This window comes from Anolis carolinensis, chromosome 5 (genome assembly GCF_035594765.1).
Source record: "Anolis carolinensis isolate JA03-04 chromosome 5, rAnoCar3.1.pri, whole genome shotgun sequence".
Taxonomy (NCBI): Eukaryota; Metazoa; Chordata; class Lepidosauria; order Squamata; family Dactyloidae; genus Anolis; species Anolis carolinensis.
Window position 1 is genome coordinate 168,723,532 of NC_085845.1, and position 17,836 is coordinate 168,741,367.

The 17,836-nt window shown below is 41.0% G+C and overlaps 1 protein-coding gene across 2 annotated transcripts in view; it reads right to left on the reverse strand.

Annotated features, from left to right (window-relative positions):
• Window positions 1-17,836, reverse strand: part of plbd1 (phospholipase B domain containing 1) — a 43,522-nt gene that overhangs the window by 21,228 nt on the left and 4,458 nt on the right. Inside the window, exon 1 of one of the 2 annotated variants that reach the window (XM_008122563.3) lies at window positions 2,853-3,290. The exons of the other annotated variant lie outside the window; for it this stretch is intronic. Coding sequence (XP_008120770.1) covers window positions 2,853-2,874 — 22 coding nt within the window. The 5' untranslated portion in view covers window positions 2,875-3,290. Of the gene's footprint in view, window positions 1-2,852; window positions 3,291-17,836 lie in introns of those variants that run through there. 2 annotated transcript variants of the gene reach the window in all.

A 17,836-nucleotide genomic window follows, 5' to 3' on the forward strand; every position in this document is an offset into this window, starting at 1 on the left:
TCAGGGCGGATCACAATGCACATATACATGGCAAACATTCAATGCCATTACACATACGACATAGACAGACAGACAGACACAGAGGCAATTTAACATTCCAGCTTCTGGCTTCATGAGGGTATGCTCGATTCCGGCCACAGGGGGAGCTGCCGCATTACCGTCCACTTGTGACACCAAATCCTTGATGAGTACTTCCCCATTCTTCCGCACACTGCTGGAAGGTTTTATGGTGTCATAAATTTGTTAAATTACCCACCCCACATAAAGCGTTACCTACATTTCTGAATCGACAGATGCAACTGTCTTTTCGGCTGCATAGGTCAACAGCAAGCTAGACTATTAATGGTCGGGAGCTTACTCTGACCCGGGCTAGCTTCGAACTCATGACCTCTCAGTCGGTAGTGATTTCTTGCAGCTGGCTACTAACCAGCTGCACCACAGCCCTGTGTTAGATCATACTTACGACATAGCTGAGAGAAAAAGTCTGAAAACGACCCATGAAATGATGCAGACTTTCTCAATTAGCCAAATTTCCTTAACATGTTTCTTTAGCATTGTATTCTTCAGCAATAAACTGTGGCTTCTTTGGTTGAGTCTATCCACCCTCCTCTTTTCCTATTGCCTGAGACCTTATCAAACAGTATTGTGTTTTTAGTGAGCCATCTTCTCATCGTATGTCCAAAGAACAAAGAACAGCTAGGGAGATTTCTTTGTTTTTTGAGCAGCCCAATTCAATTTTATTTTTAAAATAGTACAAAATATGTAGTGTAGGTAAGCTCTTCAATATACTATGAGTAGTACTATCTGATTTAACAACTTTACAATGAGAACAAGGAGTAATCAATAAAAAATAAGCATAATCTTAAGCAAGATGTCTAAATAATGCTGTCTAGCTATTCCATCACAGATTTAATAACATTTATATATAACCTCTCCCTTAGAATCTAACCCAATAATGGCTACTTTTAGCTAGTTCTATTTCATCTTATTTAATAAGTGCAAAAGTCTTGAAATTTTGTGATTTTTTCAAACAATAATATTTTGGGAAAGTATAGCATAATCTCAACTTTTAAAACTTCTGTTAAAGTTCTGTTATCAGAGGTTCTCAATCTGGGGTCCCCAGATGTTTTTGGCCTTCAATTCCCAGAAATCCTAACAGCTGGTAAACTGGCTGGGATTTCTGGGAGTTGTAGGCCAAAAACATCCGGGGACCCGAGGTTGAGAACCACTGTGTTAGATCTTATGTAGTCCATGGTTTATTTCAAGGAATATCCGTTTCAATCTTTTATCGTATGCCTTTTCTGACAAATATAAACTGATCCCTATAAGAACTTTGTCTGCATCCAGTTGGGAACCATGAAACTGTCTACATGATGCTAGATTGCACCTCCCAGAATTCCTCACCACTGGGTGTGCTAAGTAGGAGTTCTGGATTTTGTAGTCCAGCAACATCAAGAAGGAAACTTATCTACCCAAGGTCTACATCCTAAGCACCCAAAACAAACTGGTACCATATAATCAAATTGTGCTCTGAATACCATTCTAAGAAATGCTCCAATTTGAATGCTCATGAATAGTTTAAATAGATTCCAAGAATATCTTTGACATAGCAAGCTTAATCCAATCATTAAAGTATTGCTCATGCCATAACATTTCCATCCTAGGATGCTTCTATGGTTATGTTGGATTAGAAACACAGAGAAGACTATCTTTTTACACTTTCAAGGATACAGAGTAATGTGGTAACTGTGAATTTGTGTCAGTTATTAGGAGTTTTAAAAATCATTTCATTAGAAGGAAAAGATACTGTATATACTCGAGTATAAGCCTAGTTTTTCAGTCCTTTTTTTAAAGACTGAAAAAGCCCCCCTTGGCTTATACGTGGGTGAGGGTCCTGGTTAGCTTATATTTGGGCCAGCTTATACTCAAGAATATATGGTACATTTATTATTTTTCTCTATTATTAGTATTATTACATTTATTATTATTTTCTATTATTGTTGCTACTATTACATTTATTTTACTCTATTTTTATTATTATTAATACAATTATTTTACTCTAATCTTATTATTTATTATTGCATTTATTATTTTACTCTATTTATTATTACTTGCATTATTTTCCTGTATTTATTATTATTGTTGTTACATGTATTATTTTACTCTATTATTATTAAAAGGATACATAAGCACATTTACATTGAAGAAGATGAGAATAATGATTTGATCAGAATTGGACAGTCTTATCTTAAATTTGAGCTTTAGGTAAATATTCAAAAACATTTAACCTACTGATGCCTCAATTAATGTAATTTTATTGGTATCTATTTTTATTTCTGAAATTTACCACTCTCAGCTTATACTGGAGTCAATATTTTCCCAGTTTTTTTGTGGTACAATTAGGTGCCTCGGCTTATATTCGGGTCGGTTTATACTCGAGTATATACGATAAATAGATTAATCTATTTTCTTCTAGGACATCATCAACATGAAGCAGTTGCTCTGGCAGCAAATTCCATTAGTGACACAATTTTATTCCCATCTTCTCTGTTTTGTTTTTTTTTAACTAACTCCAATAGGGTGTATTTCTACCCTTTAATTTCTGATACAAAATTAAACCAGGACTATATATTTTAAGCTTGTTACTTATTTACCAGAAATTATGCTTATATAAGATTGATGTATAAGATGCTAAGATACCCTGGGCCTCCTCAATGTACTTTTAATTGCCTGTGAACTCAATCTGATGTGTTCTTGCCTCCAGGCTATGACCAGTCAATGTTTGAGTAATAATGAATGTAGCTGAGGACAGAAGGAAGAAATATAAAATATTAAACTGTCATTTTACTCACAGAAGATTTTTCTCCCAATCATACTGATTTATATCCAAACTCCTGCCATTGCTTTTCTCGTGCCACAGCTGAACGGAACCAGAAAATGAGGAAAAGAAACCAGTACTGTTCCTTTTATTTTAGGATCTGCAAATTTACCCACAATAATTGCTAGACCACAAAAACATGTTACTGATTGACACATACATTTTACTCTTTTGCTCTGAAATATAAATATAAATATATATATACACACACACACACACACACACACACATGAGTAAATCAATTCTGTTTGGTAGCCTTCCTTACCAAACTTGAGGATTTACAAACAACTATGATAAATCATAAACATAAAATAGGTACAACTTTCCTTCATACTGGGTAAAATACTGTATGTGCCTGCTTAATAAGACTTTATTTGTAACTCGCCCTATCTCCCCGAGACGACTCAGGGAGGTTTCCATCAAAACTGGCAAACATTCAATACCATAATAGACAAACAGATCAATCAACACAATAAATAAAACAACATCAATATAAGCTTATAATAACTAACCAATAATAACCAAAAATAACTTAAATAAACATGATACATCACATTACACACATTTACCAACATAATAAAAATTGAGAAGCTAAAATGCATAAAAAATATGGAGTGGTTTACTGCGACTAACAGGGCTGAGGTAGATTTCCAGTATCTAAACGAGAGTACTGTATATACTTAAGATGTACTCCTCCTCCTATGCTCCATACGCTAAAGTGCATAAATAGGTTTTAAGAGTTTTTTAAAGGAGAGAAGAGAGGTGGCCATTTTTAGTTCTTTGGGGAGGAAGTTCCAGAGGGGGGGGGGGGTGCGATCATGGAGAAGACCCCCTCTCTCGTTCCCACCAGCCATGCTTTAGCCAGGGTGGGACCGAGAACAGGACCTCCTCCGCAGACCACAGCGCTCATGGTGGTTTGTATACGGAGATGTAGTTTTTCAAATAGTCTGGTTTTTCAAATAGTTTATTAAATTATTCCAATGAAACAATGGCAAACTTGTAATTCAATTGCTATAACCCTATAAAAGATAATGCATTGATGTAAAAGAAACTGGAGGGGGGAATATGCTTTGTACTTCAAGGCTTATACATATTCAACATGTTTGCATTGCAGCCCTGGAACATAGTTTCATCTTGTGCATCTGAAATTGCGCAATTATACAAAGAAAAAAAATCCCAACGCCTCACTCTTGAACTAGGCAGTTTACAACAGACTAAAGACAGTTTTTTGCTTATGAACTTCTAGGGGCCACATTCAGTTTGAAAACAGTAATTCCATCTAAAACACTTAGCTTTTAAAATTAATGATAAAAAGGATCTACACTATTTCATTTCCCCTATTATTCATGTGGAAACAATTATGAATCAGTAAAATAATTGCAGAAGTTGCACAAAAGTACTAGTTTCATTTTCAGCAACAAAAATACCAATTAAAAATCAGGTTCAAACTAGCTGCATGGAGAAATGCACATCTCTTGGAAAAAAAATATGCTTATATTTCAGATACACTGTATAAGTTTAAAAGGAAACTTTAAGAGAAAATTTCTAAAGTTTAGAATCTAAATGCGGTATGCACAAACATAGGGATTTGAAATTATTCCATAGCTTGCTGTTTCTGAGGTCCTTAAAGTAGGTTATGTCTGCAAAACTATAATTTTCCATATCATAACATCTATCAGAAGCTTTGCTGTTACAGTGCAAAATAGTCCCTTGAGCTATTTTGGCTGAGCAAGGCTAAGATTGAAACTTTACTGTCCATCGATAAAACTGGAAGGCAAACACAGAGAGGGGGCTATTAAATTCATTTTCTTCTTATGGGTTTCCCAAAAGCATAGCAGGATCCTTGGTCTGATCTAACATAAGACCTCTCAACATCTTATCTATTGCTGCTACCACTCTTTCCTATCTCATTGTGACTTTGGTTACACCACATCAGTTTGTCAACATGCAGTGAGGAAAAGTGTTCCCCACCAAATGTCCATGTAGACTACGATAAGAACAGTGGCCAATGTAAAAGCAACAATTTCAATGTAGAGTGCAATGCACAACTTCTGACATGTTGGCATTAGTTCTTAGAAGGTAAGGGTTTATCATTACGTGTTATTTAGGATGTTGCTAATTGTACATTCTGCCTTTTTCAATTATTATTTTATTAAAAATTAACAGTAGAAACAGAAAAATGGGGAAATCCTCATGACCCTTCACAAGCTAAGCTTGTGAATAAGGAGTATGTATACAGTATGCCGCTTACAACATCCTAAAATTAATGTGTGAGGATTCATAGCTTTTAAAAATGGGAAGTGGAACATTATTATTCATTCTGTATCATCAAAGGTAACACACTACAAGTTTTACTCATTTATTCCATTTCACACCATTTTCTCATTATGTGAGACCAAAGGTGGCCTATAAAGTTCAAACAAGATCAGCAAAAACCTAACACAATTTTAAAAATTATCACATTAAAACTATATGTATTTAAAATTTAACATTAAAAGTTTAATAACATTAAAAATGCCACCTAAAAATCCCTCCTAGAAACAACTAATCATTAATTCTGTTAACAATAAGTTTTTGCCTTCTTGTGAAAGGCAAACAGAAGGGAGGTCAGCCTAGCTTCCAGTGCATGGGAATCCTACATGGTGGAAGCAGCTACTGAATAGACTGTTTCACATCATGTCTTTTCAAACAGACCTGTGACAGCATCACGACTGCTGCTTTGGAAAATCAATTCAATCCTATTGAACATAATGAATATCTGAATAAGGGGAATGTAACCAATCTTCATGGAATAGGGAACTCACTGTTAATTTTGTAGTAGGCATACTCTAAATCAGAGGTGTAAAACTTATTTTCACTGAAGGCCACATCAGCCTTATAGTTGCCTTCAATCCATGGGTGGAGAATCTGTGGATACAAGGAACCAACTATATATATATTTTAAAAGATGATCCCCAGATGTTATTGATTATCCACCATGTGGACTGGGGATAATGGGAATTGTAGCCCAATAGCACTTGTGACTCTGAAGTTGGAAAAAGGTTAAACCACATTTTAAAGTCAGACATGTTCACAAGCCTTGTATCTAAATTCAAATCCCATTATCCTGACTAAACAGAACTGCAGACTTCCAGATGTTATTGCATCACACCTCCCATCAGCTCTAGCCATGATGTCTAATGATGAGGAATGCAGGAGATGTAGTCCAGCATCTGAAGGGCCACTTCAAATGATATGGCAGGCTCAATTTGACCCACGGGTCTTGAGTTTGACACATGTGCTCTAAACCATGTGAGCCTGCTTTGCCATGCTACAACCCATTTTAGAAGGATGGCCAACCAGACAATAGTACTACTGACATATCAACTTGATACTCCAGTGACTTGCAGGATCAATGCCATGCCTTTAAGAAACACAAAGTCATCAGCCAGTAATAAATAAGCAACACTTGTGGCACATCAGCCAATCAACATAAATAATCAATGAAGTATATAAGAATGTTAAAGAATTATTGGTGAATTACAAAATTTGATAAGATGTATGTTCTTGCTTGCCTTTTTCTGAATGGGCAAGTAAGTACATAGCTTAATTGTGGAGTTTCTTGCCACAAGATGCACAAGTTTCTAAATTCTATGAATTAAATACAAGGTTATTCCCAACAATAGGAAACTTTTTGAAATGTATGAGTCTTAAAATATAATGATTAACAATTCCCATCTACCCCAATGATTATTTTTTACCTGAGGCCAATACTGAATTTAGACATATACCTTTACTTCTGATAACAAATAATTTTCAAAGGAGTAAAATGCAATCTTCTACATATTTAACCAAAAATAAAACTGTCAGACTGGTTTTACTCTGCTTGTAAATTCTAACTCTTTAATTAGGTAACTGAAACAGAACCAACCTGTTATAAAACTATCATTGCCTTTGAAGACGATTTAGAAGCTTCTTTTGATACAGAATGCAACCGCTTGGAGTTTGATCAAGTTGAAAACCTGAACCATATTATAACTATTCTGCATCAGCTACATTAGCTATTTATTTGCTTGCAGGTACTGTTTGAAGTGCTGGTATTGACCCTTAATGCTTCTAACAGTCTAGGATCAAATTAGTATTTGCCACTTAACCACACTCACATGAGTTTGATTGGTTATGTGTTGAATCACAAGAGACAGGGTCTTCTCATTTTTTGCTTCATGTTCTTAAAATACTTTCCTTAAAATGTTCCTTATTTTCTTTTACAGACTTATGCCAGGAGTATTTTGATTTCAGACTGTGTTTAATTTAAAAAGTTAGTTTGTTGTTCTTAGAGGTTTTAATTTATGAGAAAATATATATATGGCAACATCAAGGATTTTTTGAGGGAGGGTTGAACGTTTTCAATTTATCTATGATATGAAGGGCCAACTGTACTAGCATACAACAGGATTTCAGCATCTATTGATATTGGAGAAGTCCTGGAATAAAACTGCACTGAACACTATGGCCCCCTTCCACACTGCCATATAATCCAGATTATCAAAGCAGATAATCTGGATTTTATATTGCAGTATAGAAGGGATCTAAGCGTTCACTGTATCGCTGCTTTAAAATGAATTGCATAGAAACTGCATTGAATAGCTCTTCTGGAATTTATATTAAAGCAAAAACTTCAATTCCTCCAACAACCAGCAACAATTGTTTTCACTTCTACTGTAGTAATTTGGCAGAGGTACCCTTCAGCAGTTTCCATTGGGGGGAGACTTATTTCCAAATCTGCCATTGAAAAGAGTTCCATATATGCTGGACAGGGATGCATATTTCCTGAAGCCAAAGATGCTCAACATTTAGTCCTTCTCGATTTATTTTATTCATTTGAACAAATTATTTCTCTGGCATTGAGTGTTCTTTAACAGAAATAGTCTTGTTTCAGTTTCCATACTATAGTAACTACTGGGTTATGTGCTTCATATTGAGCTGGCTTTGGGGCCTTGGATGGTGTACCAACTACAGCCTTCCACAAGCAAACTACAGGAAAGGAGATTCCACCTGAACATCAGGAAGAACTTCCTCACTGTGAGGGCTGTTCGGCAGTGGAACTCTCTCCCCCGGGCTGTGGTGGAGGCTCCTTCTTTGGAAGCTTTTAAGCAGAGGCTGGATGGCCATCTGTCGGGGTGCTTTGAATACGATTTCCTGCTTCTTAGCGGGGGGTTGGACTAGATGGCCCATGAGGTCTCTTCCAACTCTACTATTCTATGATTCTATGATTCTATGAGCAGAAATAATTTAGCCATGGTAGTCTCTTCACTGGAAACTTCCCACTAGACCATTGGTTCTCAACCTGTAGGACCCCAGATGTTTTGGCCTTCAACTCCCAGAAATCCTAATAGCTGGTAAACTGGCTGGGATTTCTGAGAGTTGTAGGCCAAAACACCTGGGAACTCACAGGTTGAGAACCACTGCTCTAGACTATTGTAGTGCATTCTACAAGGGTTGAATGAAAAGTAATGCCTCCACCTTTGTTACTTGGGTTTGGATGGGAATATTTTAATAAATCAAACGCAGATATAATCCTTAGAATATGCTCTTTAACTACCACTATTCACTTTTCCACATCATCACCAGACAATTGGATACATTTCTGCCAACAATGAACAAGTTTTCTGAAGCCGTCACGGAAGAAGTCGACACTGTTTCCGCAACCAGTGTGTCTCAGTTCTCTCAATGTCTTCATCAGAAGAATAATTTATTTATTTATTTATTTCCAATATTTCTATACCACCGTTCTCACCAGAAGGGACTCAGGGCGGCGTACAATTGGCAACAATTCAATGCCGACACATCATTAAAAACAACAACATATAAAAATGTATTACAACCAATTAAATACAGTATAAAATATAAAACATAAAACATATGCTTAAAATCCGTTCGTCCAATATCCTCCTACTTTATCCATATAACAGTCTGGGTCGTCTTTGTCATTTATTCGTTAAAAGCCTGGGCACATAGCCATGTTTTTAAGGCTTTTCTAAAACTCAAAAGGGTTGGGGCTTGCCGTATATCTCTAGGGAGGGTGTTCCACAGCCGGGGAGCAACCACCGAGAAGGCCCTGTCCCTCGTTCCCACCAGCCTCGCTTGTGAGGCAGGCGGGACCGAGAGCAGGGCCTCACCAGATGACCTCAGGGATCTTCCTGGCTCATAGGAGGAGATGCGTTCGGACAAGTAGATTGGGCCAGAACCGTTTAGGGCTTTATAGGTCAAAACCAGCACTTTGAGTTGGGCTCGGTAGCATATCGGCAGCCCGTGGAGCTGGCTTAACAAGGGGGTGGTACGCTCACTATAAGCCGCCCCAGTTATTAGTCTGGCTGCCGCCCGTTGTACTAGTTGGAGCTTCCGGGCCGTCTTCAGAGGCAACCCCACGTAGAGAGCGTTGCAGTAGTCCAAATGGGATGTAACCAGAGCGTGGACCACCATGGCCAAGTCAGACCTCCCAAGGAACGGGCGCAGCTGGCGCACAAGTCTTAGTTGTGCGAAGGCTCCCATGGCCACCGCCGAGACCTGGGGCTCCAGGCTCAGCCATGAGTCCAGGAGAATCCCCAGACTGCGAACCTGTGTCTTCAGGGGGAGTGCGACCCCGTCCAGCACAGGCTGTAACCCTATTCCCTGTTCAGACTTGCGACTGACCAGGAGGACCTCTGTCTTATCTGGATTCAGTTTCAATTTGTTCGCCCTCACCCAGTCCGACACAGCGGCCAGACACCAGTTCAGGACCTGGACAGCCTCCTTAGTGACAGGTGGAAAGGAGTGACAGAGCTGGACATCATCTGCGTACAGATGACACCTCACCCCGAAACTCTGGATGATCTCTCCCAGTGGCTTCATGTAAATGTTAAACAATATGTGGGACAGTACGGAACCCTGTGGGACCCCACAAGTCAATGGTTGTGGGGCCGAGCAGGTGTCCCGCAAGGACACCATCTGGGAACGCCCCTCCAGGAAGGACCGGAGCCACTGCAAAACAGTACCTCTGAGCCCCATCCCGGCGAGGCGCCCCAGAAGGATACCGTGATCGACGGTATCGAAGGCCGCTGAGAGGTCCAGCAGAACCAGCAGGGACACACTCCCCATGTCCAGCTCGCGGCGTAGATCATCGACTAAGGCGACCAAGGCTGTCTTGGTACCATGCCCCGGCCTGAAGCCAGACTGTGCTGGATCCAAATAATCGGTATCTACCAAGAATGCCTGGAGTTGTGTGGCCACCACACGTTCCACGACCTTGCCCAAAAAGGGGAGATTGGAAATAGGCCGAAAGTTCTCCAATTGAGTGGGGTCCAGTGATGGCTTCTTCAACAGCGGTTTGATCACAGCCAATTTAAGGCTCGCTGGAAATATGCCTTCCCGAAGGAAGGCATTCACCACCACCTTCACCCACTCGGCCAATCCCCCTCTGGCTTCTCTCACCAGCCAGGATGGGCAGGGGTCTAGGATGCATGTGGTAGCCCTCACCTCTCCAAGCACCTTGTCCACGTCCTCAGGCTGAATCAATTGAAACGAATCCATCAAAATGGGACAAGCAGGTGCTCTTGCTACATCCTCGGAGACTGCTGTTAATATGGTGTCAAAGCTAGAACGGATCAAAGCGACTTTGTCCGCAAAAAACTGAGCAAATGCTTCACAGCGGGCTGCTGAGTTGTCAGGGATCCCATCTTGGGGGGCGGGATATAACAAACCTCTGACAACTCGGAACAGCTCCGCCGGACTGTTCTTTGCGGATGCAATATTAGCTGCAAAGAAAACATTCTTTGCAGCATCTATTGCAGCGGCATATGCCCTGAGATAGAGACGTAGCCATGTTCGGTTTGGCTCGCTCGGCTTCGAACGCCACACGCCCTCTAGTTCCCTCTTCTTTCGCTTCATCGCTGCCAGCTCCTCAGTGAACCAAGGAGATGGTTTAGCTCGGGTACTCGAGAGGGGACGTTCCGGAGCGATCGTGTCTATTGCCCTAGTCGCCTCCTTGTTCCAGAGGGCGACCAGAACATCGACAGAATCACCAGCCAAGGTGGCGGGAAACTCCCCAAGAGCCATCAGGAATCCATCCGGATCCATAAGCCTCCTGGGGCGGACCATTTTGGGTCCTCCACCCCTGCAGAGGTTGGGGGGCGCAGTGATTCTAAACCTGATCAGGTGATGGTCGGTCCATGGCAAAAGAGCGATGGTGAGCTCCTCCACACCGCCACCTTCCTCCTATCCCTGGCAGAAAACCAAGTCAAGTGTGTGCCCTGTTCTGTGGGTAGGGCCAGATACTAGTTGGGACAGCCCCATGGTTGCCATGGCGGCCATGTAGTCCTGAGCTATACCAGAAGGAGTGGTTTCGGCATGGACATTGAAGTCCCCCAGCACAATGAGCCGTTGGGACTCCAACGCCAGGCCAAAGACCATCCCTGCTAGCTCAGGCAGGGAGACTGTAGTGCAGCGGGGTGGTCGGTACACTAGCAGAATCCCTAAACTGTCCCGGCCCCCTACCCTCAGATGAGCACACTCGAACAAGGTAGACTTGGGGCACCTGGTCAGTGGGATGGACTCCTTATAGACCACTGCAACCCCTCCTCCCCTGCCTCCAGATCTTGGTTGATGCTGCACGGCATAACCTGGTGGACAAAGCTGGGTGAGATTGACACCCCCAGCCTCATCCAACCAGGTCTCCGTTATGCACGCCAGGTCTGCCCGCTCATCCAGGATAAGATCCTGGATGATTGCAGCTTTACCGTTGACAGACCTGGCGTTCAGCAGCACCACCTTCAGATCGGAGGGCCCGCCAACTTGGGCACCCAAATTTACTGTGTCAGGAGGCCGTTTTAAGCACTCTGTTGCTCACCCTAGGCCGAATTAAATTATGCCTCCCTTTCCCATATATCTCCCTCCCCTGGATCACCTCGATGGGGCCCCCCCAGCTTCTATAATTGTGTCCCTGCAGATCGTCTTTCATTATCGGGAACAGATGGAAGTCAGACGGTGCTAAATCTGGACTGTATAGAGGATGCTGTACGGTGGTGAGATCCAGTCTCTGAAGTTCTGCTGTGGTGGCATGTGAAGTGTGTGGTCTGACATTGTCATGCTGCAGGAAAACATTTCCCTTTTCCTTTCAGACCCTTGTTGGCCATCGTTTCAAAGTTCGCAGCGTTGCTCTGAATTTATTGTTGTTCCACGTTGAAGGAAATCAACATGGATAACATCATCTGCATCCCAGAACACTGTTGCCATGATTTTTCCAGCTGAGGGCTGTGTCTTGAATTTCTTTTCCTGGGGTGAGTCTTTGTGTCGATATTCCATAGACTGACGCTTCGTCTCCAGGTCATAATGGTGTGTACCCACGTTTCGTCTCCTGTCATAATTGAATGGAAAAAGCCATCACCTTCATTCTCGTAACGCGAGAGGAGTTTCTTGCAAATTTCAGGTCTATGTGCTTTCATTTCAGGCATCAGCATCTTGGGTACCCATTGTGCACAGATCTTCTGATAGCCGAGCAAAGCAATAATGTGACCCACACGTTCTTGAGAAATGCTGATTATGCTTTAAATTTCTCTCTGAGTGATACGACGATCGTCCTGAATCAATCTGTCAACCTTTTGCTTGTGAAACTTGGTGGTTGTTATCACAGGACATCCAACTCTTTGTTTCTCATGCAAGTCAGATGTTCCCACCTCAACATCTTTAAACTTACTCGCCCAATAATGCACAGTACTCACATCAACACAATCACCATAAACAGCTTGCATTCTCTGATGAATCTCCTTTGAGGTGACACCTTCTGCTGTCAAGAATTCAGTGACTACACGTTGCTTAAGTGGCATTAACCGACCGTCTGCACAGGGTTCCATACTTTGCACTTTAACAACACAACTATTCAATGCTAAGGCTTCCTGCTAAATGGAACTGTAGAGGAGAGTCTACTGAACAAGCCAGTACCTGCCGCATACCAGTACTGCCACCTGTTGAGGAGTTACGAAGGTGGAGGCATTACTTTTCATTCAACCCTCGTACACTGCACTGTCCTTGAAGAATAGGAAGTAGCAGGTACAGCAAATGCAGCAGCTCAACTATTGAGTGGAATGCTATACAAACATCAGATAATGCCAATCTTAACAGAAATACATAATCTGCAATATGTTTCTGGTTTAATTAAATTCCTAAATGGACTTGAGACTGAGGATGTGTATCTGTTCATATATGCCTGCCTGAGTAATTATATCTCCTGTATACCACCAGCAACATCAATATGCTGTCGTTTGGCCATGGGAAAAGCCCCTCTCAGCCATGGTGCTACAACTGTGGAATGCCTTCCCACTGGAGGCACAACTAGTGTCAACACTCAATTCACTTTAGATTATTTGAAAACCTGGCTATTCATCAAGGTCTTTGAACTTAATTAATTCATCCCCAATGCTGTTGTACATAGCTCATTATGTTTAATATGTTTGTGTCTTATTCAAATTATTATTGTTTCAACCTGTGTGGCTTGTTTTAAAGTTGTTTGTAAGCTGCTGTGAGATATTTTTGTTATCAGGCGGGATATAAATATTTTAATATATGCTAAGACATATGTTCTGCAAATTGCAAGTAATATAGGTTACAAAATGGAACTGGGTGTTACATTGCTCATGTTGTGCAATTTGTGCAACCTTTCCATATATGAACTTGCTACCTGAGGTAAGGCAGGCAGCTACAAGAAATGTATCTTCTCAGTGGCGGCATTCCAATTATAGAACACTTTATTCAGAAAAGGTCAACTAGCAGTTACCTTATTATTAGAAACCACATAAAAATAATTTTATTTCCTCTGGCAGTTAAGATGCAATTTAATCTTATTGTCCAATAGGTGTTGTTTTAAAGATTTTGTTCCTTTCAGCTAACTGCGTATTTTTACTGTTATTGTTTCATTCTTTTTGTAAGGAAAACAAATAGAAGTACAGAGTGACATAAGCAAATAACAAGTCATACGAGCCAGTTGTAACACTATAAATCCATGTGTTCTTTGACAAGTTGAACTCTTCAGCTTCCCATATCCTAAAAGGGAGAATTACAGAGAATTATCTGCAGAGCTTGAGAAAGTTACCCTTTTGGACTACAGCTCTCAGAAACCTCCAAGCAGCATAGCTGTGCAGGCTGAGTGATTCTGGAAACAACAGTTTAAAAATATACCTTTCTTGAGCTTTGCCTACTTCACATGGTAACAGTTATTATAAGGGCAAAAATATCATAAGACAGAGATAGGGTAACTTAATATATGTGCAATAAGCTTGGATTCGATAACAGGTCCTAGTCGATTTAATAGCATCCTCTCATAGACTTTATATAGATGACATAAGAGGGAGATTGGTCGATAGTTCCTGGCATTGGAGGCATCTTTACCAGGTTTTAAGATGGCAATTATCTTAGTTTTCCTCCATGCTCTGGGAATCTGTTTGTGTGCCAGGCATTGATTGTAGAATTTCAAAAGCCAGTTTTCAGCTTTGGCCCCCAAGTGTTTGATTTGCTCCATCATCAGGTCATCTAGGCCAGGTGCTTTACCAGTCTTACATTGCTTGATGGCTTCTCTGAGTTCGTTCAGGTTTAGAGGAGAAGACAACTGGTGGGTTTCAAGTTCTGGCACCCTGTTGATTTTCATCTTTATTCTGCTGCAGTTGGTTTTCCCATTCTGAATTAGCTGGTGAGCTATCTGGTCTGGTGTCACGTTCGCGTGTCCAGGGTTGACCAGAGGGTCGCTATCCAGGCATCTCAGCAATTGCCAGGCTTTTCGGCTACTCTTGGACATGTCCAGGTTCTCAAGCAGCTCTATCCAACGGTCTTTCTTAGCATTAGCTAAGGCTGTAGATAGTTTTTGGCCTGCTGCTATAGTCCCATCACTGTATGGGTTCTCTTGAAATAATCTGAGATATTCTTGTAGCTGATTTAGTGATTCTTCGTTTAGGTCTGGTAGGTAGCTTGTGCGACAGCCTCTAGGGATTGAGAGCCTTGAGGATCTTTTCACAGCTTCTACGAACAGGTCATAATTTTCTATAGATGGTTCTATATCAGAAATAGCAGCTTCCAAGGTCTCTGTAAACTTTGTCCAGTTAGTTTTATTGAAGTTATATCTTCTGCGGAATGGGACACTTTTCGGTCTTACAGCTACATATGCTACGCAGCATATTGGTCTGTGTTGTGTGTTAGGTATTGGGTTTAATACCCTTTTGGTGCATTGGTGGCTTATGCTTTCCTTTACAAAAATCAGATCAGGGTTATAACCACACTTCCATCGGCCGCTATTAAATGATGGTGGTAATTTACTGTCATGAAGGAGGCTCATTCTACTATTGTCGGCCCACGTTAGAACTGCTTCGCCATTTCTATCATCTTCGTCATAGCCCCAGACACAGCTGTACAGGTCAAATTCTTCATCTGACTGAACATATCGAGGAAGGCTACGAGAAAGGCTGCATTACGGGAACAGTCTTTGTGGACCTCACGGCAGCCTATGACACAGTGCAACATAGAAAAATGCTGCATAAAGTCTACCATATCACCCGGGACTTTGACTTTACAAAAACTGTCCAGACCCTCTTAGAAAACCGCAGCTTCTATGTGGAGTTTCAGGGCCAGAAAAGCAGATGGAGGAGGCAAAAGAATGGTTTACCCCAAGGCAGCGTTCTTGCACCGACCTTATTTAACATCTTCACGAACGATCAGCCACTACCACCACTCACAAAGAGCTTTATATATGCTGATGACCTTGGCCTTACAACACAAGCAAAAGATTTTGAAACAGTTGAAAAGCAACTCACCAATGCCTTGAAAGATCTCTCCAGCTACTACAAAGAGAACCACCTGAAGCCTAACCCTGCCAAGACACAAGTGTGTGCTTTCCACCTACGTAACCGCGAAGCCAACAGGAAACTGAAAGTTACTTAGGAAGGCCAAGAGCTTGAACACTGTTTCCATCCTAAATACCTTGGTGTCACCTTAGACCGAACACTAACATATAGGAAACACTGCATGAACACCAAGCACAAAGTAGCTGCACGCAATAACATACTGCGGAAACTGACTGGCAGCGCATGGGGAGCAGACCCACAAGTAATAAGAACATCAGCCCTGGCCTTGTCTTTCTCAACTGCAGAGTATGCCTGTCCTGTCTGGCACAAGTCTGCCCATGCAAAGCAGGTGGACATAGCACTGAATGAAACATGCAGAATCATCACGGGATGCCTTAAACCTACACCTGTTGATAAACTCTACAAGTTAGCTGGCATTGCCCCTCCTGACGTGCGACGGGAAGTTGCTGCTAACGGTGAGAGAAAAAAGGTTGAACATTGTGAAAGCCACCCACTGCATGGCTATCACCCTCCTCCCACCAGACTCAAATCAAGGAAGGGCTTCATGAGAACCACCACTCCTCTTGATGTTCTTCCAGCAACAGCAAGGGTGTCTCTCTGGGCAGCTAAACCTGGCAATTCTAACTGGATGGCCCCCAAGAGGGTCTTCCTCCAGGGGCAAACCAGGAATGGGCAACTTGGAAGTCCCTGAACAGACTCAGAAGTGGAGTGGGCAGATCAAAAGACAACTTGGCAAGGTGGCACTACCTGGAGGAATCCTCCACCTTGTGTGACTGTGGAGCTGAACAAACAACTCAGCATATGTATGCTTGCCCACAATGCCCTGCCTCATGTACGGAGGAGGAGTTATTTAAAGCTACAGACAATGCGGTTGCTGTTGCCCGCTTTTGGTCCAAAACTATTTAGTTGCTTGTGATTTCTTTTCTTTTCTATTTATTTCCATTATTCGAAATGTATTTGCTGTACCAATGCTTTTGACACGAAATAAATAAATAAACTTAATATATGTGTATATACTGTTTTTTTAGTTAGTAAGTTCTCAATCTAACATAACATCTTCCATTTATAGACCACCGCCTGTCAGAAAATTATGAATTTAAAGTATAGTACACCAAATTTATCTTATGACTAGAAGATGTATATAGAAAAAAACTCTATCTAGCAACACTAGGTTTCATATTTCACACACCCATACGAATAAATTGAGCACTTCAAATTTCTCTGAGCAACGAGATAGCTAGTAACACTGATAACAAAAAGTCAACAAAGTGCAAAAGAAATACAAAAGTGAGAGCATATCAACTATAAATACCCCCTCCTCTATTTTTTTAATGAGTTTCCCTAGACAGGCAATTATCTTGAATGAAGATTTTTAAAAAAGATACCAAATAACTAACCCATCAAGAAAAAAAAACTGTTAGGTGCTATAGCAACTTTAGTTTTACAGTATTAATTAATGTGAAATGACAAACAGGATTCACAAAATATTTGGAACCCATGTACACTTTAGAATGACTCTATTGAAAGAATGTTAACTGCACAGACAACAGCCCTACTGAGGTTCATTCACAGATATGCATGGGATTGTAGCCTAAGATAAATGCCCTGACATTGTGACAGGCGTGTTGAACTCAATAACCATTCAACAGATCACAAATGAATCACATTTAAATGAACTTACCATGCAAGTTGGCCTATTCAGATTTAGAATTAGCATAACGTTGGCACATCTGCTTGGGCCAATGACTAAAGGCGTATTTTCTCTGCATACAAAAGGGCCAACCCACATGGTGTGTATACATCATTGAGAACATGTGGTAAATGTACACGCACAAGTGATTTTCCCATGGCTACTATCTTCTCTCTTTAAGATTTCATGATAGCTTCAGATTGTGCAATCTGATTAATTCATAGCTCCATCATACTGTATTTGCAATTACAAGTTATATCACAAGCCTACAAGCCCCGCTACAAAGACATGTAATAGTTATATCATAGTTGTGACAATGTGCTGTGAAAACAGTTTCCATTTCCAAGAGTATGATAACAATTTGCAAGAGAAAAGAGAAATGGAACATTATTAAAACAGTTGTAGCAT